The sequence below is a fragment of the Vigna unguiculata genome, chromosome 2 (genome assembly GCF_037176805.1).
Source record: "Vigna unguiculata cultivar grain cowpea cultivar isolate G323 ecotype 2 chromosome 2, ASM3717680v1, whole genome shotgun sequence".
Taxonomy (NCBI): Eukaryota; Viridiplantae; Streptophyta; class Magnoliopsida; order Fabales; family Fabaceae; genus Vigna; species Vigna unguiculata.
The window spans coordinates 17943328-17966883 of record NC_140793.1 but is presented as its reverse complement, the minus strand read 5'-3'; the positions used below and the strand labels follow the sequence as shown (position 1 = coordinate 17966883).

The following is a 23556-nucleotide window of genomic DNA, read 5'->3' as shown; positions in this document are numbered from 1 at the left end:
TTAAAGTATTTTCTTTTTCATCAAGTGTGACTATATATATATATATATATATATATATATATATTAATATTAGGTGTACTGTATGGCCTATCGTCATCTTTAGTCAAACCATCAGTCAGGAGGTCCAAAGATAAGTGGTTGCAGGTCGTCCGCTACAGGCAGACGATTCCTTGGATTATTGATGCAACAATCTCTCTGGTGTGCTTTAAGGGAGTTCGCGACCGAACGGCCTCCGCGTTCATTCCAATTGAACTTTGTCTCCACATTTATGGAGACAACCGCCAGGACGCACGGTCCTCTGGTCGGGCAGCCACACCAGAACTGAATCAGTAAGTTAAAAGTGAATTAAAGTAATACAAGTCAGTAATCAAGTTTAAAAAGCAATTGGGTCGTGATTAAGAAAACCCTAATCACAAGCCCATATCAAAAACTATAAATAGCGGTCCAACAACATTAATTGCACTATCATGATCGGACTCGAACTGACTTAAGCATCAGAGCTTTTTAGACAAGTACCCCGATCGTCTGAACAACCGAACGGGAGAAAGAACGAAACAACGAACTGTGGAGTGTTGGACAAAAAAAATTTAAAGGACAGCTTGAGTGTTAGAGATAGGTGCTTGACCCCTATACCCGAAACACTAGGTATTTAATTTTCTTATTTTTAAGTAATTCCAATTTTATAGACCGTAATATTAGTACATTTATAAAATAATAAATTTAATTTCCATTATTTTCTATAGAGACATGAAAGCTTATTATATATAATTTTATTAAAACAATGAAAGTTATGTAGTACTAATAGAGCTGAGGGATACACGGGATAGGTCTAATTCGGGTCTTACAACACAATCTGGATTTAATATTTGAAATTTATATCTTATCATTTTAAATTAAACGGATGAAACATTTTAAGTTAAACCAACACTGCTCATTAAAACTAAAATTTCTAGACCTTTTAACCCCATTCTTACAATTATTTTTATTATCATGAAGCTTGATATAAAATTTTGTTAAAAGTCAATCACTAACATTACTAGTACACAAGCCTTAAAAAAATTTATAATACCATTTGTCATGGTTCCAAGAATGGTTGTATATTACGGGACCAATTAAGTTAATAATTCCTCCCAAAATAGTTAGGATATGTGTAAACTTCAAAGTGTTAAAATCTCATATTACATCATTTATATATGTTCGGTTTATTTTTTCATATGAATGAGTAATTTATGTCATGAAAGTAGATAGGTATTTTGGTGGAACACATTCCAAGTAGATTTTTTAGAAGCAAAAATTAGTTATTGATAAAATAAATCATTTGTTCCATACCCCTAAAGGAAAAAGATTTTGAGTTCACAAATACACAATAAATCTCAAAGGAAAAACAAAAGACATAATAAGAAAATCCTTAATAATTAAAAAATAATTAAAGTGTACTGATACTGCTAGTAATCTCGTTATTTAAAAAAGTAGAATGACAGTTATGAACTACTACAAGTAGCAAAGATAGATTTCTTATGAATTAATCCCATCAAATTTCTTGATTATTAAATGTCACATGTGAAAAAAACATTGTAGTCCACTAAATCGTGCAGCTACCATGGTGTTGTTTTTGATGGATTCTATTTTAAACAACAAAACCGTGTGTACCTTTGATGTTTGGTCTTACAAAACCGTCCGACTTTGCTAAGCCACTAATAGATTATACATACCATAGAAAAAGAAATGAAAAGGAAAATGATAAACTTTACCATAGAGATAAAAAATTTCTAGTGAAAAAAGATAAAAACTCATTTTTGGATAAGAGAATGTATTACTCATTGAGTATAAGATTCTTATTTATATTACATGTACAACAAGATAGACCATTAAAGCTAAACTTTATCTCTTAATTAAGTAACAATAAGTTTTAATAAGTTTTAGGAATTAAAATAATTAATCACTCTATTGAGTAAGTTAGATATCATTTTATAAACTAATAATTATTGATATCTAAAATAAAAAATTATAATTTGTGTGGGACTAGAGTTTATAAATTTTAACTACTTATTATTATGATTATAAATTAATTTCTAATTTTAAATTAAAGACTAATTTAAAAACTAATTTTATTGGGTTAATATTAGAAATTAATTTAAACTGTAATTCAAAAATCAATTATATTATACTATTTTAGATATAGTAATTTTAATTTATAAAATAATATCTAAATTAATCTATATATAGTAATTAATTAATTTTTATCTAAAAATTGATTTATATCTAACTATTTTTTTTGTAATAACGTGTAAATTTAGAATTCCAATATGTATATTGATAATTAAATGTAATGAGAAAGACATAATCATTTTATAATGCAACATTCTTAAGTATCTTTTTCTCCTTTTGAATATCTTATCATGTGTTAATGATTACATAGAGATGTTACAATGAATTTCAATTTCCAATCTCGGAGCCAATTCGATTCACCACAGGTTTAAGTAAGGTTGGGGTAAGAAAAATTTAATTTTTTCAAAGGTGTGTTGAATTAAGCTCAGCTCACTTAATCCACGGGTTAGACTAGTTCGAGTCAGGTTGAGGGTGGGTTGACCCACTTAACCTACCAACATTTTCTTACATTTTTTTCTAATTATTTTTATAATATGATTTACTATTCTAATTATATAGGTTCAAAATTTTATATTTTTAAATGCTAGAACATTGTTTAATAATATTTGAGTAGTTTGAATGTTTAATTTGTTTGTCAAGTTATATATGCTGATACTTGATACTTTAATTTTTAATTATTGTCTTTATACTAATATTTTGATAATTAGATGAACACTTTGATTCCACTATCATACATGATAAATTAAATCAATTCACTTTTATTGTAATTTAATAGATATATAAGACAAATTGTAAAAGAAAAACATTTGTAACTTAACCGACCCACCAATCCGTGATTGATTGAACCGGTGTTGTAATATTTCTAGTTCACTAAAAAGTGAATCGAGTTAAACTGATTATTTTTCAGCTCAGCTCAACCCGTGATGGGTTGACTCACTTCCACACTTCTACGATTTCAGTTGTGAGAGAAAAATATTTTTTCTTAAGTTTTATTTCTTCTTTGTAGTTATAATTTTGTTATCAAATTTGAAATTACTTTGCTTCTAATATCGTATGATATCGTGCTTTCCGCTTGCAAACATTTTTCTTTTCCATTTTCATTTATTTTAGCATGTATGAAAAATTACCTTTTTGTCACCGACCTAAAACCCACCGGTTTTGAAAGCATTATGAACAAGAAAAGCATAAAAGCATTAACATGGGTGATAACGCCTACTGTCACAATCCCATTGCTCTCGAAAAAAATGTTCTCCAATCACGCTTCTACGGTGTCATTACCTCCCACGTTATTCCTCAAGGCGACGTCGTTTCGTCCCGTACGCCAATTTCCTTTTCCTTTTCTCCGCCGACCGCTCAATCCGCCGGTACTCCGATCAGTTTTTCCGGTGAGTTTCAGCGCCTCTACACCACTCTTCGATCTCAGAGGTGGCAAAGGGTAACTGCAATTTCTGACATATCCCTTCTTTTACTCTTTAAACTTTTACCTGTGCGTTCAAGAACTGAACTTCAATTCGGGGCTTCATTTTTGTGCAATTGACGGATCCCACCTGGAATTGCGTTAATTCTCTATTTTTTTACTGTGATGGGCAATTTTCATTCGTGCTCCTTTTTTAAATAGTGATTAATGTATTCAATGTCAGACTATATATAATAATAACTTCATGCAATTTATAACCTCACGATTGTTTACGATGTAACAGAATGAGTGGATTCTGTGATGTCGAACTGACAGTGCGTGATTATGAGTTGGATCAGTACGGTGTGGTCAACAATGCAATTTATGCAAGTTATTGCCAGCACGGTGAGATCTCATGAGCTTCTACTTAAAATTTTTCCGCACTCTGAACTCTTATTGATACATGAATTAGAACTATCCTATCAACATGAATTTACATTTTTTATTTCTTTACAACATGATCTTGAATTTACAACGCAGTCTAGATTTGATATATTTTAGTGTTTGTAAAAATCATGAAGGTAAAACAACAAAATCAGACTAGCACAAGCAAGTTGTAAAACACTTACAATCTTTCTTCCCAATTCCTTATAAAACACATGTATTGATTATGACAGCAATATTGTGAAGGAATTTTATTGGACAAGTTCTGAACTTTATTGCAAAATGGACAAAAGAGTTGGTTCGAAAGGAATTAGAACATATACAGTTTCCTGGTAAAACTATTAGAAGTCACATGTGTAGTTTCATTGAAGTGTATTCCTCAGAATAACATCTTGCTGAAAGAAAAATTCTCACGTCCAGTATGCAAGATGAAGTTGGTGAAGTCTGACAAAGAAGAAAGTCACAGTTTGTAAGAAATGAAGGTGAAGTCTGACAAAGAAGAAAGTCATATATACAAATGAACGTTTGTTAGGTTATAAGAGAAGAAGAGAGAATAACACAGAAAATAGTGCTAGGACACTGAAATATTTCTTGGTATTATTAACTCAAGAATAGTGATTTTGGGTGTTTCTTGGACTACAAGAATCACAGAGGGAGAAAAAGTACTGAATAGAAATGAGTCATTCCAAGCATGTTGGTCGAACATCGATTTTCTTGGAACTTCCCTATCCAAGCATTTAATTCATCACTTGGGATGAAATAACCTATGGAGCCTGAGTCGAGGACTTATTTCCAACGCAAGGATATTTGCAGTATGAAACAGAGTGATATTTTGTATGGTTGCATCAAAGCTTTTATGTTCTAATTTAGATGCAATACAATGGTTCATCATCACACTATAGTTATATTTGTTTCTTGTACATATAATATTTTTCTTACAATTCGTGTATATGCTCTGGAAATGTTTCCTCTCTTCTGTTGAGCTTTGTTTTGGTATATTTGAGCCAGTATAACTGCTATTATGAGGGGATTGACTATTAACATGATACTGAATTGAAATGTATTGAGTTGGATGATCTGCAAACATTTTAAGTTATCCTTGTTCATTCATGTGTGACAACTGTCAATTAAAATGCTACTTTCTATTTTAGATGTCTAAATTGATCAAATTCCATACATATTTGTTAGGTCGTCATGAACTCTTGCAAAGCATCGGTATTAATTGTGATGCCGTGGCTCGCACTGGTGATGCATTGGCATTATCAGAACTGTCTCTCAAATTCCTTGCACCTCTAAGAGTAAGCCTCTCCGATTCTGCTTGCTATTTCTGTATGTTAAGATATACATTTGTTGTGATGTAGTGTAAATAACGTCTTAATACATTTTAGTACACTAAAAGAAGGATATGATTTTCTTATAAGCGAGTTCTGTTTACTAATATTTGCTCTCCTTTTAAGAACATGTAACCAGAGTGGAGACAAATTTATTGTAAGGGTTAGGATTTCTGACTCTTCGGCTGCTCGTTTATACTTTGAACACTTCATTTATAAGCTGCCAAACCAAGAGGTCTGTCTCCACAATTTATCACATAGTTTTTTTCCATCTTTATGAATATGTGTTGATATTTGGTGAATTGGTTGCAGCCTATTTTGGAAGCTAAGGCTACTGCGGTTTGGCTTGACAAAAACTATCGTCCTGTAAGAATTCCAGCGGACATGAAGTCTAAATTGGTAAAGTTTATTCGAGTTGAGGATTCTTAAATTCGGATACCAGATGACTATAGCTTATTGGTTAATAGAGCATTCAATTATTTAAGTGCTGGCCTTTATTTTAGCTTGTGAGTGGGAAGGAGGTAACGGTGCTCTGTAATGGATCCACCAATGAAGTTTTAAAGTATAAGAATATTAAATTCATGATGCTGAAAAAGAACAAATGTGTTTTCAGTTTTCTTGTTTTTCTAAATCTGTACGCCTTGTCTGGCCTAATTTAAAGAGGGGGGAGGAATTACAGGCTTGAAGCATTTTTCCATGTCCCTGTATCCTTAGTTTCTTCAGGTGTTTGACAAAATGCCCTGTGGGAAATTGCTGCCATGCTTGTTCAATTATAAACACAACGTGAACTTAGTGAAGAATTGAAATGTTATAGATGGAAATTTCCAGATCCAATAATGCTGAAACTGATCAGAAGGTGATTTTTAGCAATATAGCCTTTATTTCGTTTTATGCGGATTGCATACTTAAAATTTTTGTTGTACATGCTTGGAACAACATTCCTCTTCACTGAATATGTTCAACTTCGTTGGTTGATTAGTTCACTTCCGTTGACAGTCATTGGAACCTTTGTCAACTGATACCTAAACACTCACGTAATCTCTGCTTGCCCCATTAAACAGATAATTTTACTTTTTGCAAAGTGCAGATTCAATTTAACTGAACATTTATCATTCTCCTGCAACCATGTACCACCTGGTTATGTGCAGTTTAATTTATATGATGATATCGGGTAGCTTATAAAAGAATTGATGGTATGTAACAGATTCTTTTAAACACAGCAATACGATGTATACTAACTGAAATCTCTTAAATTTTTGAGTGTGATTATTGATATTGCTAAAGTCAACGAGTCTGAAATAAACAGACATTACTTTTGGTAATCCTTTATAATATTAGTGACATACATTTAACTTAAAATTGGATATTACACTGGTAACTTAAAATTTCATTCATCTCACTTTTTCGTATTCTTTCTGTTTTTCTCTTACATTCAAACTAATTTAGCTTCTTTTTCATATATATATATATATATATATATATATATATATATATATATATATATATATTGTCTCTGTCTCTGGAATATAATTTTCCAACAAAATAACACAATATTCCCATCCTCTTGTGAGTCTATTGTATAACCATCTTTGCGTGATCAGTATATTGACCACTGAGAAGCAGAAGCCCTTAGTGTTGTGAGAAGCAAAAGAAGTGGTGTCTTGGATGAGCTGATTGGGTGTTGGAGTTTTTTCCTTTACGTGACATTTCAAACCCTAATTCATTTGGTCCTAACATGATTGTTCATATGTGAAGTGACAATATCCTAAACCTGGTAAGAACTCATGTTTGCGTAAGTGAGTTTTATACATGGAGAAACATAATATTTGACAACTTGTGTTTCAAACGAGGTTCCCAATGTTGAAATGGAAGGTCGTTGAAAAAGTGTTGGTGAGAGGCATAAGAGGTGCTTTGTTGGTTGAGGTAAAGGTTCCCAATGTTGAAGTGGAAGGTCATTGAGAAGGAAAAGGTTTCACTAGCTAGGGTTTTCTAAAGTTTTGACAGCAATTTGAGAGTTGAGTGTGGGTTTATGGTTATTAGGCTTTTGGGTTGTTTGGCCAATTTTCATTTCAAATTCAAACTCATTAGGTTAAACACCAATTGTCATACTGCAATTGGAATTTCATTTTAAATTAAATTTGATAACCAAATCATGAATTCAAATCACACTTTCATTTGGAATTGGGCTTATTTAAGAGTTGTTTCATAGGCATTGAATTTCAAATTACAATAAAAATTGGATTTGGGGCATTTCTTCTTGCACGCCCTATAATTTATGATATCTCCACTTTATCCTTTACTAAAAATTTAATCAAAATTCTAAAACCCTAATTTCACACTCCATTTTTCCTTCCTTGCGTCGTGAATTCCCTTGCACCTCCCTCCATTATAACGTCGAGACTCTCTTTTCTTGTGAAGTGGGTGGTGGTTTCGGTTGCCAATACTTGTAACTATGTGTGGGCATTGGTGGTTAATGTTTGTTAATAAATAATTAAATTTTATTGTTTTTGAGTTGACTAAGTTAATGTTACATTCTCATAATAAATTAATGTTAAATTTATATTGTCTCCTAAATATGAGTTTAGTTCATACTATTACCTTTTCCGTATTTAGTGGAGGCAAAGAGTCCTTTTTTCTACTGACACAAGGTAGAGACTAATTACTTGTTAGCGTTCGTTATTTGTTATTTTCGCTGATTGAACACTAATTATAATTAAATTTTCTTGTAGTGTTTTTATAGTATAATAATAACAATTTCTTAACAAGATTTGATTCACCGTTTAAAATAAATATAAAATGTTTCACCGTTCAAATCATTTTATTAACCATCATGATCCAATCACACTACATCTCCGCTGCATACTTGGTGTTAAAAATACGATTAAGAGCTGCAGCCAATCGAACTCCTCCTTGAGCTAACCGCAAATTCACTATCGGAAAACGAGACAAGAAGTATTCATCTGCAGAGTGCATTTTCATGTTGTAGTTAGAAAAAAAAGAAAAATCGATAAAAGAAATTTTTTCATAACTATCAAATCTCTCATTGCTTACCATCAAGTACTGCACCTTCAGTGGCATCTTTATAGGCCCATTTACAGGCATCTTCGGCACTTTCAGACGCATAAGTTTAATTTAAATGTATAAGATAAAGTATCACTTCGAGGTAAGATCTGCATTTTGTCTAAAGAATGATGAAGAAAATATTTGAAAGATTTGAGAGGAAAAAGCAACTTACTGGTGTGGTCGTAACTGCAAACGGAGTCGGGAGTATCAGCAAAGTGCAAGGCGGAAGACCAAGGAATCACCTTTCTCACATCATCTGGCCATGAACACTGACTAGCCAGGTCATTTTCTGCAGATTTGGGCAACAATTTGCTCACAGCTTCTGCAGCTGCAGTGTCGAGGCGAGCCTGCAAATTCAAATTTTAACCCAAAGAAAGATTTTAGTGATACACTAAATGGAATGTTGGAACACAAGATACAGATAAAAGAGAGAGAAACCTGAGCAATTTTGCATACAATGGCGTGCCCATCTTTTCCCCATCCTTCTGCATTTGGAAGCACCAGCATGAGTGACAGTATAACCACTGCCTCAATTCTACAACAACCCATTCTTCCTTACTGTACCACTCAAACCATACAGATAATATATATAATGTATATGCTCCTTTTAATAAAGGTTTACTTATTAGTTTTTTTGTTTATGAGAATGGAATGGAATGGAAGATTCGAGTTATCCATGTCAATAACATCATTTTTTATTTATTTAAAACTTTAAAGTCTTAAAACTTCAATATGTATGATTTTTTTTTTTTTTTTATGTTCAATTAGTATTTTTGATTTCAATATTCTTGAGTTAATTTAATGTGATTTTTTAATGTTTTAATTTTAATTTTAATTTGTTTTTATTTTATTTAAAAATATTCAATGTGTTTTCTTTTTTTAAATTGGTTTAAAGGTAACGTGTGTTACTTATGTTTTTTTTTTTTAAATATTCAATGTGTTTTTCTTATGGTTTAAAGAGTCACAAGCTTTACATTTCATTTTCTTACAAATTAATTATTTGAGGAAGTTATTCGTTTATAGCTGTTAAATTACAAAAGTAACGAAGGTGTGTGGGTGAAAAAGAATTTAACTGGCACCTAGAACCATAAAAAATAGTTATTTATTAACAAATAATTAATCTCTCTAAAAGTATTAGATACTCTTAACGTCAGATTTGAGTATTTTTGGACATGAATCGATTTTAAGGAGAAATTGATGTTGAGGTGAGTTTCAATATTGTCAATAGTTAAATAGTTAATGTATCTCTTTCCGGTGAATGTTGTTTTATGGGATTACAAATATCAATGGGCTTCAAAATACATTTAAAGTTTACCCTAAAGATATATAAATATACTGACTTAGAAACAATTTTTTCACTAAAAGAGCTCTTGCTAGAAAAACTATATTTTTAGTCAAGTGCATTTAGCACAAGTATTCCTTTTTTTTTCCATTCACGTGCCCTTGGTTCTTTCGTTATTGAACTCTAAAAATTTGAACAATGATTTGTTTATATGGGTTGTAATTAGTAGTATAAAACTAATAAAATAAAACATTTTACAATAATATTCAAAGACAGATTTATGAAATAAAAAGTATAATAATATAATCCTTTAAAAGTTCGGACTATAAAAATATATTATTTATACAATAAACAACAACAACAATTTTAAAGTTTATCCTATATCAAATGTACTAGTCATTCATTCAACTACCTTAATCTCACAACTCTAACTATGGACTTCTCATCCTTCGAAGCGGCCTCTAAATCTGCATTTCCATTTGCTCCCACCAGAATGGTAATCATCACAAAAGAAGAATGCAAGACAAGACCACAAAGTGCAAGGGTAAGTGATAACGCTGTCGTTGACGCGATCAAATTAATACTACTAAACTATAGCAACTTCAGTATTGCTAAGATAGTAGTCAAGAAAATAGAAAGGGTAAAGTAACCCTAAGTCGTCTCCCAACGAACACAGAATTGATTTTTAACAAATTAGTTCTTATAAAACTATACAAATGAGTTAGTCAAATAAAATAAAAAATATAGGGGATTAATATAAACAAAGATAGAAATAAAGTTTAAAAGGTAAAAAGAAATAAAAACAATAGTAAAGAAAATAGATTGATTCCATTGCTTTTTCAAAATAGATTCATCATCGGTTATCTAAAGATTATTGCTCAATTAATTATTGTTGTAGATTTACAAATTAATCAATGTAAAGTCTCAATGAATTTGTTGGCGTTCTCACTTTTAACCAAAGTACAGTCTCAATTAAAAGTGAGAACTTTTAGATTATCCACAGTAAATTCAACCAAAGTACAGTCTCAATCAAATTTTACTATGCCTAATCATGTCTATTCTTTTATCTCCTCACCAAATAAAAAGCTTAATTAATCAAAGTAAAGTCTCAATTAATTTTCGTTAGAGTAAATACCTTTAATCAAAGTAAAGTCTCAATTATTGGTAAAAACTCATTTAATCACATGAACGTTTCTAAATAAAATCAAAGTAAAGTCTCAATTCAATTTAAAAACCCTTGAACTCATATGATCAACATGCATATAGATTTAAAATCATTACTTTTTATGTGATTCAAAGATAAAAGACATAGATAAATTAAAACCTCAACAATAATAAAAAGAACAAAGAAATTAATTCATTCTAACCTCAAAATCCATAATGAAATTACAATGGAATCAACCCAAGAAGTTTAGCAATCCATGAAATATAAAAGAAGAATAGAGAGAAGAAAAGAGAGAGAAAGAAATTAGGCCCCCCTAAGGGTTCCTAAATTTCGACGTGCCGAGCTTGTTTTCTACTTCTCCTTTGGTCTCTTTATATAGGAATTGGACTGGGCTTTTCTGTTGCTAAAATCTCTCAAATATCTTTTGAAATAAAGATAAATATAAATATTTAAAAATACTTGGAGAGATATAGACTATTTGACAAATATAATTGGTTGATAATATCAATATCTAATATAATTAAATTAATTAATTACTTAAAGATATATGATAAATTATCACCAATTAATATTTGTATTAATTTTCGAAATCAACCCTTTGCAATCTCCTTAAATTATCTTCTAAATAATCCAATATCTTCAAGATATATTTGTTTGTTGTGGAACTAAAAAGATTCAAGAAGATCTTGTCATATTTAAAAAGATTTGGTAGTTATTATCTTTTAATATTTTATGATATAATTAAATAAGATAATTATTTAAAAATATCAAATAAAATATCTAAAGATATATTTTACCAAATTATCTTCTATCATAAAGATAAAGAAAACCGCAAGGTCCAATTTTTCTTTCCTCTCTTCTTGGTTTAGCCAAACTTCTTCACTTTTTCAAGCTTTTCTTGCCGTCTTCATGTAATGCTTGGCCTGAATTTTTGTGCTTTTGATAATTTCTTATTCTTTGATTTATCTTTAAGGTGTCATGAAGCTTTAATCAATTTATTTCCACACCTCTAAATGAGCTTAAAACTTAACTTCAGCTGCATCAACAAACGTTAAAATATCCAAAAATAATTTATGCAGCTAAAAATCACTTTTTAAGACATTTTTATCTCACAAGCTCAAACAACCTAATTATCAAAATTATCAATTAAATCACTCTTTAGGCACACAAATTCAATTAAATACCCAGAATTAAACATTAAATGAGGGCAAAAATACGTACTCATCAGTAAGCTAGTTTACAAAAGAGTTGTCTTAAAACCATTTAAATCATATCAATTATAATTCATACATGGTGGCAACTACAATTAATTCACATAACTGCACACAAACAGTTGACACTAAACTCGATTATCCAGATACATGCATTTGAAATCAGAATCACTAGAGACTTACACTTGTGGTGACCTCTATTGTTCTGTAAAGCCATTACCAATGGGTTTCACCTTACCACACATAAGGTAAATCCATGTCATCTAAAACCATTATCCTACCTTAGACTAGGATTTCCTGCTACTCTTACCACATTAACCATTCTACTCTATTTGAGTGTGAATGATCATCAGAGTTTAAGGATGTTACCTTACTTGAATCCATAGTCCAATACATACATTAAATTAACACCACCATAAAATCTCCCTATGAAACCCATGAAATTACGTCAAACATATATAATGTTCGTGTGTGTGTGTGTGTGTGTGTATATATATATATATATATATATATATATATATATATATATATATATATATATATATATATATATATATATATATATATATATATATATATATTCACAAACCCATTATCATCACAGTTTCACAACAATACTTTCAAAATCATATACATCCTTAATCATATTTTCATATTCACATATCAATAATTCCATATCAAATTCTAAATATTTAACCATCACAAATTTTGCAACAACATATGAGGTCAATTCTTAAAAATACCACATCATTCATGTATAGCTTCATACATCATATTTTTAAAACTTATTTAGCCAATCTTAGGTTAAAAGTAACGAATTAAAATTCTACGACATTCTCGCTTGACATAGAAATTCTCGCTTGAGCGACAAGGGCTCTCGCGTAAGCTAGAAATTCTTGCTTAAGCTAAAAATTAAATAGAGACAAAAATGTTAACAAAAGAAGAAAATAAACAACTTGCTTCAATAAAGAATTTTGATGATGATGACTTATGGAGAAATGCAGAAGACTTAATGATGATTCATTGAGAAATGTTGAAGACTTAAAGAATGCATGGAGCTTGGATTCAAGATATACATTGAAGACTTAAGAGTTTAGTTGTTTAAGTCTTGTAATATGTGTATGTTATTTAAAATATTTAAATTAGTATGTCAAGAGTCAAAAGACAGAACCCAAGCAACAACGCACTTAGAGAAGGTTTTATTTTTACAAAATGCACTATGATAATCGATTATCACTTATGATAATCAATTATCATAAGTATTTTATTAATTTTTCATAAATGACTTTGGGATAATCGATTATCTCAGAGGATAATCAATTATCAATGTGAAACAATATTTTTCAAAAACTGCTTTGGAATATCATATCATAAGTGATAATCGATTATCTCTATCAATGGTGACTTAAATTTTCATATTCTTAACCTAATTTCAAAATAGGCTTCTATAAATAAAGTGGTAGGCTTTCATTTGAAAATACAGAAGTTAGAGAAGTTTTTTTACTTGAGAACTTTCTGTGGGAAGGCTTTGAAAAACCTAGTGTGGGTAGAGCGATATCTTTCATCAAGTGGGATGTTGAGTGATCGAATGCTTCTACTGTTGCTAGGAGAAGTTGTTCATTCTTTATGTGATTCAAATGAGGTGTTCATCCCTTATAGATTTCAAGGTAGGTGTTTTTTAAACCTTAAACTTTCTTATCTGTGATTGTATTAGTGGTTTATTTTAGTGATAGAGTTAATCTCGTTTTTTAGAGATTAACAACTAAACATAGAGTCTTTTAATCCCAACCAGTATAAATGCCTTGTGCAATTTTCTCTTCCCTACTCTCTTTATTTTATTGTGATTATTAAAATAAAGAAAAGGATTTTAATTGAACTTTGATATTAAAAGGGAAAAATTCTAAAAGCACAATTTTTATTAAGAATCCAATTCACCTTCTTTCTTGATTTTTGTCCACACGCGAATCATTCCGTTGCTTGATTTCTAACAAGAAAGAGTTCTAGCAACTTTCTCGCTTAAGATAGAAATTTTCGCTTAAGCTAAAACTCGAATAAAGAGCAAAGTGAAATTCTAACTATTTTCACTTAAACTAGATTTTTCTCGCTTGAGCTAGAAGACTCTCACTTAAGTTATAAATTCTCGCTTAAGCTCGGATAACAGATTTTCACATGTTTTCAGCATGCAAAACCAAAAATCAAACACAAAAAAAACACAAATCAGTCTAATTCAATACACTCATCAATTTTACACATCAAGACACAATTAATAACCAAGATAAACAATTCATTTCAAAATTTTTAGAAATTCTAGCTATCCTTACCTCAAACATAGACTAAGATTAGAACAATCAAAAACTCTCTAAAATGATTTTTAGTTGTAAAGCACCAAATCAACCTAGAGGAGCCCAAAACACAAGAATGCCGAGAAGAACGAGGTTGTGATCAATTATTAAAGCAATAATCAACCTCCAAAAACAGTAAAAGGAGACAAATGTAAAAATTTTAACTTACGTGGATGAAAAATATGTTTGGATAGCTTCGAAGGGGATTCGGCCATGAATCTAAAGTTGGTCTGTGATTCGAAACAAGATGAGAATTAAATGAGGAAGAGGAAAAACAAGGTTAAATGAATTTTTTTTTGAATTTGAAACAAAGAGAGAACATGCGTTTCTTTTCTTTAGAATAGCTGAGTTTAATTCTAAAAAAGAAAAGTTTTTACATAGGTAAAGAAAATAAAAATTTATACACATACATACATATTTCTATTTTATATACGTCAGTCAAATATTTTTTTTTCTATCTTTTTTCTTTGCAGCTTAATGTATTTTATATATTTATAATTTTTACTTATATGTATAATTAATATTTTAAATGTTGATGAATATTATAAAAATAGAAAAGATGTGTACTGTCAGTTTTAATGAGCTGTAAGGAGACAACTTTTCTAAAAGTTTTTGTTTTGGTTTAATTATTACGTTGTACTGTCAACTTTGAAGAGTACAAAATCTTTAACTTTTATCCATAAATGCTACCAACCCAATTAACATTCATTGAATTTTGCATTCCAATGCTCTGGTGCTACGGGTGTCAAAACGGGCCAACCCGGCCCGTTTTAACCTGGCCCGATTTTGGCCTGTATTAAACGGGTCGGGCCGGGCTGGTCCACCGTGCTAAAACGGGCTACATTTATGGCCCGGCCCGCGGTCTGGCGGGCTGGCCCGCCAGTTTTTTTTGGTCTGTGTAATTTTTGGCCCAATCAGTCAGATTTGAATTTTGAATTTTTTCACATCTGTCCAACAACAATGATCTATTATCACAACACAAAAAACAGCCCTGGAATGCAATATATAATAACATAACTGATTCAGTTAAGCATCAGGCAGGTTCATTCAGACAAGAAAATGATCACAAACAATAGTCAGGGTGGTCTGCATTAATACAATAGTCCATGATTTAATGTAACCTAAAAAGAGGAGCATCATGAAAGTCCAAACAAATTGAAATGATTAAAAACACATGTAAATGACGTTTTGCTCTCTGCAACTGCAAGTCATCAAGGTCACTTTTGCAGCATTAATAACATGTCTGAATCAGAACATCATTCGGCATGGAGCATAACCAAAGTGCAAGCAACTACACAAAAGAAAAATAGAAGCATTTAAGACTAGCATAAGCAGATTACACATAAAAATAGATGTGCATAAAAATTAATACATGTGCTGCAGTGTGAACCAGTGGCAGAAATTGTATAGGCTTGCTTTCAATTTAAGTTAATGCCAAACAACTCAATCCCAGTTTGAAACATGCAGAGTACAGTACACACATCTAAATATGAACCAGTGGCAGTACTTATTATCAACAAACAATGTATCTGTAATTTATATGAACAAAGTTACTCACCTTCAATTTTCATCAATATCAAATTCGAGAAAATTCAGCAAGATCAACCTCCATACACATTATTAGTCACTCAAATAACTGAGTCACTCAAATCAGGGCTTGTACAACAACATAACACCATCAATAGACATATGAATATGGAATTCCTTAAAAAGATAGTAAATTTGAGTATAGCAAAACTTGGTTCATTCAATTTCATAAACTTGCAGGGATCACATTGCATTTAGCTACCAACATATCTGTCATCGTGTATAGTTCAAATAAACCAAGGGATAAATAACAGAAAATCAAAACGATAATCATACTGAGGTTTGTATCCAAGCATTTCTAGTCTAACAAGGGTGGTGAATAATTCATCAAAACAGCAACACAATTACACCATTATACAGCAGCAGCAGTCCAGTCCAACACATGGTTACCTGAATATTGCTCATCCAAATAAGCGGCAGCAGCTACGCAAATTGAAATTGGGGAAGATTTAACGATGAACATCCATTAACAGCAGCAGCACCAGCAATTACGAACGATTCATGATTCACAGAATGGGTCGTGGTGGTCGGAAATCAGAAAATCAGAAATTTAGGGTTAACAAAATTGGGAATTTAGGTTACAAAACGGGAGAAATGGAACCACAACTCAAATTAGGAACATACCTGTCTTCGCGGTGGTCGTGGCGGTCGGAATCGTCCGCCAATCGCAGTCCGACGGTGGCTCCGCTGTTTTCGCGGTGTTCGTGGACGCTGTTTTCTCGAAATAGCCAACGGCGTGGTGGATGTGAAGGTGGAGGAGAAGAGAAGCGGCGGGTATGGTTAGCGTGGTGGCCTGTGTGTTTCGCGGTGGCCGGCGGCGACGTCAGTGGAAGAGAAGCGAGCCCAGAGAGAGAGTGCGCGGAGGGAGAGATTGTGTTGTGGGTGGGTGGTGGGGAGCGCAGAGTGTGTCAATATTGCAGAGTGTGAGTTGTGTGAGGGATGCTGAAAATAAAATATGCACGTGGGATTTTTTTACTTAAGTTGGACGGGCCGCGGGCTGGCCCGTTTTAGCCCACGGGTTGGCTCGACGGGCCAGCGGGCTTGACGGACCGGGCTGTAGGGGGTTGGCGGGTTGAATTTCTTGACCCGGCCCGTGTCTTTTTTGTGGGCTGACGGGCCGGCCCATCGGGCCCGGCCCATTTTGCCATCCCTATCTGGTGCTGACACCCCCCTCTATCTGTTTGCATAATGGGGTTGCGAAGTTTTAACCCTTTCTTTTTCTCATTTTAAATTGAGTAATGCTACTTTATACATTATGGAGTAAAATAATTATAAAAAATGAATTTTTATATTTAAAAAAGAAAAAAATAAAGATAGTAAAAAATAGTACTAAACGAATATAAAAATTTACTTGTGAAAATATCATTACTCTTTAAAATTGGCCCTACTGATGTGAATGCAATGTGTAGAGAAATAATATTTATATGCTTTAGGTGGACATGGACGTTGGACGATATTATAAAATATTGTAGGCGAGCAAAACATGGAAATATTATATATCGATTAATTTCTGTCTGCCAACTAAATGGGAAGATAAAGGAAACTACAAATATTTACTTGCCACGTTAGTGTGATCCCGAAACAATGCCTTCGTATACACTTTTCTTTTTCTGATAATTATTGATAATTATGGAAGAGACCCACGTTTTAAACACTCTGTTAGGTGGTGAAAAGGAAACGGATTATATTTTATTGTTATAGGAATTTAGAAAGAGTGGAAAGCACACAAAAGCAAAGACGTGAACGTAATAGTTATTCATATCAATGGCAGCTATGTTAGTAATATAGCTAGCCTATGTAACAGTGCAGTATAGCCAATTAAATAAAGCTAGTTTTTATATGTTTGCTCCTATGACATGTTGGATGTCTAGCTAAATCATTTGTTGATCTGTGTCTACCTTTAGCTTTGTTTTTTCCTTAACTTCAATCTCTAAACCACCGATGAGATTTCTTATCCATATAGCTTTACATGTTGCATTTGATGCACTTATGTACTTAGCCTCGCAAGAAGAAAGAGCAACTACATGCTCCTTTTTGGAGCTCTAAGGTGCTCTTCAAGGAAGAAGATATAACCAATTGAGCTTTTCCTATCATCCTTATCACCACACCAATCTGAATTTGAATTTGAGTACCCAACTAACCTTAGATCAAATTTTTCCTTTGGGAACAAAATACCAACTCCAGCTGTGCCTTTCAAATACCTCAAAATTCTCTTTGCTGCAATGAGGTGTAACTGTCTAGGCTCTTGTACGAACCTGCTTATCACGCCGACATTATAAATCAGGTCAGGCCTAGTTTAACACAAATACCTCAAGCTTCCCACCAATTTTCTATAAGCAGCAGGATCAATAAACTATTTTGTAGGATTTTTCTCCAATCTCAGAAAAACCTTTGGTGGTGTTCCAATAAAATTGTTATCACTCAGGTTGAATCTAGAAAGAAGATAATGAGCATATTTACTCTGATGCATAAATGTTCCATGCTTCGTTCTTAGGAACTCAATGCCTAGGAAGTAATTTAGCTCTCCTAGATCGCTCATCTCAAACTCACTCAACATCTATGATTTGAAATCCATGATCATCTTTTCACTACTGCCAGCCAAGAGAAGATCATCTACATACAAACAAGTGATAATCTTTTTTGCTTATGCACCCTCGGAGAAATTCTTGACATATACACCAAGTTCTGATGTGCATTTTAGAAACCCTGCTTGACCAAGAAACTCGTCAATCCTCTAATTCTAGGTCCTTAGGGCCTGCTTTAGTGCATTCAAGGCCTTCTTAAGTTTGTAGACTTTATGCTCCTGCTCTTTAATCTCAAACCCTTATGGATGTACCACATATACCTCTTCATCAAGAAATCTATTTAGAAATGAAGATTTTACATCTAATTGATGCAATAACTAGTCTTCACGAGTTGCAATAGTCACCACTTTGCATATTGTCACAATATATAAGTGGGTGTAATCATCACCTTACAAGCCGGTTTTGTGGGGTTGAGCTGATAGCTTCTGCCAATAGAAAAAAATTGAAGATTCTTGCACCTCAATAGACATCTCACCATGTTTAGCGAACTCCTATTCTTTCTTTTCGCTGTGCCATTATGCCGAGGTGTGTAGTGGGGAGTAACCTCATGGATCAATCCTTCTTCTTAACAAAGTCTCGAGAAGTCACTAGAGATATATTCTTCATCACCATTTGTCCTTAACACTTTAAACCTCATACCACTGTGCTTTTCAACCAAAGTCTTGAATCTTTTAAACGCATCAAGCAATTCATTTTTTCTCTTCAAAACAAACACCCATGTTCTCCTGGTAACATCGTCAATACATGTACAAAAATACTTATTAACAACAGGTATCTCTACTTGCAAATGGCCACAAACATCTGAATGAATTAACCACAATTTCTCTTTAGCTTTCAAAGGTAGCAATTTCTCAAAACTGCCACAATTTTGTCGTCATCTGCACCTCACGACACCACCGGATCGGAGCCACAACCTCGCAAGTGATAAACCTCTTGTTGCGTAGATATTTAGTCAATAGTCGATTTCCTCACTAACTAATATAGTGTAGTGGTCAACCAAGAATAAATCTAATAGGCAAAAGCAATTGAATGAATTCTTGAATATGTGTTATGAAATGGAGAAAATCTATAAAATCTACTAAAATCTGAACTAAAACTGAAACTAGAATGTCACAAATGTATGCAAATGTAAACTATTTGATGAAATACCTAAATGAACTCAAATGCAACTAAAGTGTTTAATGAAAGTTCACTCTGATCCTAATGTATGCTAATGCATGAATCAACAATGCAGCTATCCTAAATTCAATCTATACATGAAAAATGCTTTTAACACTTAATTGAAACACAAATCCATCATCAGAAACGAATTAATAGCTAAAAATGCGAAAAGCAAAATTCAAGAAAAACTGCCTGAGAGTGTTCATATGCATAGGTATAGGGTAACATCCTAACACGAATTTTAATGCATGAATTGAAAATGTATGAATGCAGAAGTACTCTAAATGCTCTTTATTGATTAGACAAACAAGAATTAGCCAAAATGATAGAGTAAAACTCGAGATCCTAAAATGTGAACCCTAAACTAACAAACTTAACAAACATGGATGTGAGAATGTGAATTGCGAAAATGTAGCATGAACTGATTGTGTAAATGGTTCAAATACCTCGTGTATAGCATCATAAATGGATTATGAACAAGAAACGAGCACAAAATACATGAGAAAAATGAAATCAAAATCAAAATTAGATGGAACAGTGCAACGATGAATAATTCTACAGAATTTGCAAGTCGGTATGCGAAATTAGTGAATTAAATTCGAAATTACTCTCAGAATACTCGTGAGATAAAATAGATGACTTTACATCTACTTGAATCTATGGATTATGCCAATGGAAGTCAATTATCAAGTGAATTTCGAAATTCAGCCACTAAGTTCAAGCATGAACCTAAATTATGTAGAATTGAAGTTGGAAAAAGGAAGTAATGGTAGCATAGTCGTGAGAAGTCACTGAATCAATGTTGGTTTTGAAGTCACTAGCTCAATTCGATCCAAAAACATGTTAATCCACAGAAAAAAGAAAATTGGAAAGGGTCTTTGGTTCAATCCCTACTGTGGGGTCATTTTTCCAAAGAGTTCTCCAACAAAGTGTAGAATAAAAAGTAACACAGAATTGAAAAGGGAAAGCATGGTTTGATTAATAGAAAATGAATGAAATCCTTACAACAAAGGAGAATTGGATTGCAACACCTATTGTGTGGTTGCTGCCTCCACAATTACTCTACGAAAATTCAACAACAATGGTTCACCAAAACTAGTGAAAGTTATACTGTGATGTGTTTGAATGGATAGAAAATGAGTGAGAGATGTGTGGCTAATGAGTGTGGTTTAATGAATGAATATGTGTGTTGAATGAATTGAGTTTAACACTTACAAATCCTCCAGTTCTATTACAAGTAAAAATTAACTACCTAACCAACTATTTTCTTCCTAACACCTAACAACTTTCACTTGCAACTCGGGTTGCAAGTCTTCCAGCAATTTGCCAAGGCCATAACAGGTCACTCTTTCCACTTCTCTTTGGCTCTTCATGCTTGTAACTTGCTGTAGGCATTGGCCAATCCAGATGGCTCATAGCAGCCTTTAAGCACCTCTCAAATTGCCTCCCACGTGCTAGCTTGTATGACACACTCTTGATCTTCTTATCATGGTTCATTCATCTTAGCAACCTTCCAAGACTAAGCTCACTTCAACACCTTAGCTCCCAATCCATTCTACAATTTAAAACTAAAGAAACTAATTAGCAACACAATTCAAAGCTATGCGACCACTAAAATTACCTAATTGAACCTAAACTTGCAAAAAGGAGATTCAAGAGTTCCATGCATCGTTTGATCACTTTTCAGCCATCCAAAGATTATCACAAGTGTATTTTAATGTGTGGTTGACATTCTCGCATTTTTACGTTTTCAGGTGACGTTTTGCTAGTGACATTGTTTGTCGTTTTAGTCACGGTGGAGTAGATGGTTGTGACGGCGTAGTGGCTGCCAACGTCAAGGTGCAGAAGGCAGAAGTTAGGGTTTTTGGTTGAGATGAAGGGTTGAAGAAGATGATGACCTGGCATGATGTGATCGGTTTAGATGTTTTAGTGAGGATTGATAACATGATGTGTTTTGGTTGGACAATTTAGTAAGTAGTAGAAGGGATGAAAGTTAGTAAATTAGGGGGTGGAGAAATAGGTTGTCTGTGTGGCTCATTGCTGAAAGAGGGAGTATATATGTAATTTAGGGGTGCATTTAGCTCCTGATTTATTTTCTTCCATAATTTATTGATTTTGGCCTTATTTTGTATCTTTGAACAATTTAATTTCACACTTTTAATTAACCAAATTTAACTTTTGTATCAACAAACATTAGAATATTCAAGAATATTTTATGCAACTAAAATAACTTTTTAACCCATTTTTATCTCACAAACTTGATAAACCTAATTATTACAAATCCTTATTAAATCATTTTTTAAACATTAAAATCAATTAAATTCCCAAATTAAAGATTAATTGAGGACCAAAATATACACTCGTTAAGTAACTTTCAAAATTTTGTTAAAGATTTTAGGCCTAACTTATTGGTATATGAGGAATTTGGCTTTGCTGTCTAACTTCTGAAGATTCTTGGCTTCATCAATAGCTTTTGTTCTAGGATCTTCCAACCCGATCATCACCACCTCAACTATATCATGAAATCCAAAGATTGGTTGAATCTTTATCTTCCAATCATCAAAACCCCTTCCATCAAACATTGGTATTGCACCTTGAATGATACTTCCATTCCCAGCCATCTTGAAATTGTGAATGCAAGAACCCCGCTGATCTTTGATACCTTCAACTCTTCTCGGTATTCTTCGATATTACTCTTTGTGGGCTACGCACTTCACACACCAATGCTTGCACAATGTTGACAACAATGCTTAGTGCCTCTCTCTACTTCACAGGACTAACCATGCTCTGTATAACACATAGGAATTTAGAAAGAGTGGAAAGCACACAAAAGCAGAGACATTAATATAATTGTTATTCGTATCAATGGTAGCTATGTAGTTATATTGCTAGCCAATGTAATTGTGCAGCATAATTGAAAATCTGAAATAATTGTCCAAACCTATGATGCACAAATACGATACGTGTATCGGATACGATACGTATTCGATACGTTGATACGTTTATTTTTAAAATAATAGGATACGACACGTGATAGATACGTGATATATGAATGTTGAAAAGTGTACAATAATTCTTACAAACAAATATATATATATGATTGTTAATGTGTGAATCCAAATTTCCTAATTAGAGACCAATTATTTTGGTAGTTAAAACCTGGTAGCTAATGTTAGTGACCAATTTAAAAACCAACTCATAATTGAAACTATTTTAATTATCAATTTAGAAATCAATTATAATTTGTTTGAACTATTTTAGTTCTAAAGTTGGTCACTATATAGTGACTAATTATTTTTTTTACTAAAATTGCTCACTATTCAAAGATTTTATTGTATTGTACTAAGACTTTATAAATTAGATACTTCATTGATAAATATCGCTAAAGTATCGGACACGATACGTGTCAGACACATATATGTGACCCAAGATTAAGTATTGGTGCATCATAGGTTCAAACCCTTTTTGAATTAAAGTTCCTATATTTGTACGGTGAAGATGATAGAACAAATCAATGAAAATAAGAAATATTATTTTACTACATGTTTGGACATAAAGTAAGTGATTGGTCTTATATTATTTAAATTATTTATCTTTTAATAAATTTTCCATATTACTTAATTATCAAAAGGTATCTTTCCATATATTTTACTCCACCAAATCATTAAGAATGCAATTTTATTCATTATTGTCTTATCATTTTTTCAATATACTTTTAATTTATTCATTTTTATTTTCTTTTTCTAAATTAAACTCTTATATCGTGTATGAATTGTTTCATAGCATAAGTTAGATATAAGTTAAGTCACAATCAAATTATAGTGTTTAATTATTATATGTTAAAATGAATGAGTTATATTAAATTTATTTGTTATAATTT

At 32.3% G+C, this 23556-nt stretch overlaps 2 protein-coding genes and 1 long non-coding RNA gene across 7 annotated transcripts; 1 reads left to right on the top strand and 2 right to left on the bottom strand.

Moving 5' to 3' along the window:
* The first annotated feature begins 3281 nt into the window (after positions 1–3281).
* Positions 3282–6171, top strand: LOC114174098 (acyl-acyl carrier protein thioesterase TE3, chloroplastic-like). Of its 2 annotated transcripts, none has more exons than XM_028058851.2 (5): positions 3282–3494; positions 3810–3910; positions 5138–5247; positions 5420–5515; positions 5593–6171. In XM_028058851.2, the coding sequence occupies exons 2-5, from the start codon at positions 3811–3813 to the stop codon at positions 5707–5709; spliced, it is 423 nt and encodes a 140-aa protein (XP_027914652.1). In that variant the 5' UTR covers positions 3282–3494; position 3810; the 3' UTR covers positions 5710–6171. The 2 variants fall into 2 exon arrangements, with proteins under 2 accessions (XP_027914652.1, XP_027914650.1); XM_028058849.2 differs by having other exon boundaries at positions 3285–3544.
* A 1888-nt stretch (positions 6172–8059) lies between these two features.
* Positions 8060–8940, bottom strand: LOC114174099 (endonuclease 2-like). 2 transcript variants are annotated; one of them, XM_028058852.2, is made up of 4 exons: positions 8782–8940; positions 8516–8690; positions 8332–8390; positions 8060–8240 (listed from the first exon to the last, which is right to left on the bottom strand). In XM_028058852.2, the coding sequence occupies exons 1-4, from the start codon at positions 8890–8892 to the stop codon at positions 8211–8213; spliced, it is 375 nt and encodes a 124-aa protein (XP_027914653.1). In that variant the 5' UTR covers positions 8893–8940; the 3' UTR covers positions 8060–8210. The 2 variants fall into 2 exon arrangements, with proteins under 2 accessions (XP_027914653.1, XP_027914654.1); XM_028058853.2 differs by lacking the exon at positions 8332–8390 and having other exon boundaries at positions 8060–8210.
* Positions 8941–15330: 6390 nt separating this feature from the next.
* LOC146888381 (uncharacterized) lies at positions 15331–17069 on the bottom strand. 3 transcript variants are annotated; one of them, XR_014992947.1, is made up of 3 exons: positions 16555–16886; positions 16321–16353; positions 15331–15634 (listed from the first exon to the last, which is right to left on the bottom strand). It is a non-coding gene; the product is annotated as an uncharacterized LOC146888381 (long non-coding RNA). The 3 variants fall into 3 exon arrangements; XR_014992948.1 differs by lacking the exon at positions 16321–16353 and having other exon boundaries at positions 16555–17069; XR_014992946.1 differs by lacking the exon at positions 16555–16886 and having other exon boundaries at positions 16321–16548.
* Between the last annotated feature and the right edge of the window lie 6487 nt (positions 17070–23556).

Excerpts from the sequence above, each read along its gene's own strand:
- LOC114174099 (XM_028058852.2), bottom strand. The coding sequence starts at position 8,892 with ATGGGTTGTTGTAGAATTGAGGCAGTGGTTATACTGTCACTCATGCTG. Across the intron at positions 8,691-8,781 it reads TTGTATGCAAAATTGCTCAG|GCTCGCCTCGACACTGCAGC; the intron begins GTTTCTCTCTCT and ends TTGAATTTGCAG. Across the intron at positions 8,391-8,515 it reads TTGCAGTTACGACCACACCA|TGCCGAAGATGCCTGTAAAT; the intron begins GTAAGTTGCTTT and ends TGCGTCTGAAAG.
- LOC114174098 (XM_028058849.2), top strand. The coding sequence starts at position 3,354 with ATGTTCTCCAATCACGCTTCTACGGTGTCATTACCTCCCACGTTATTC. Across the intron at positions 3,545-3,809 it reads GATCTCAGAGGTGGCAAAGG|AATGAGTGGATTCTGTGATG; the intron begins GTAACTGCAATT and ends ACGATGTAACAG. Across the intron at positions 3,911-5,137 it reads TGCAAGTTATTGCCAGCACG|GTCGTCATGAACTCTTGCAA; the intron begins GTGAGATCTCAT and ends CATATTTGTTAG.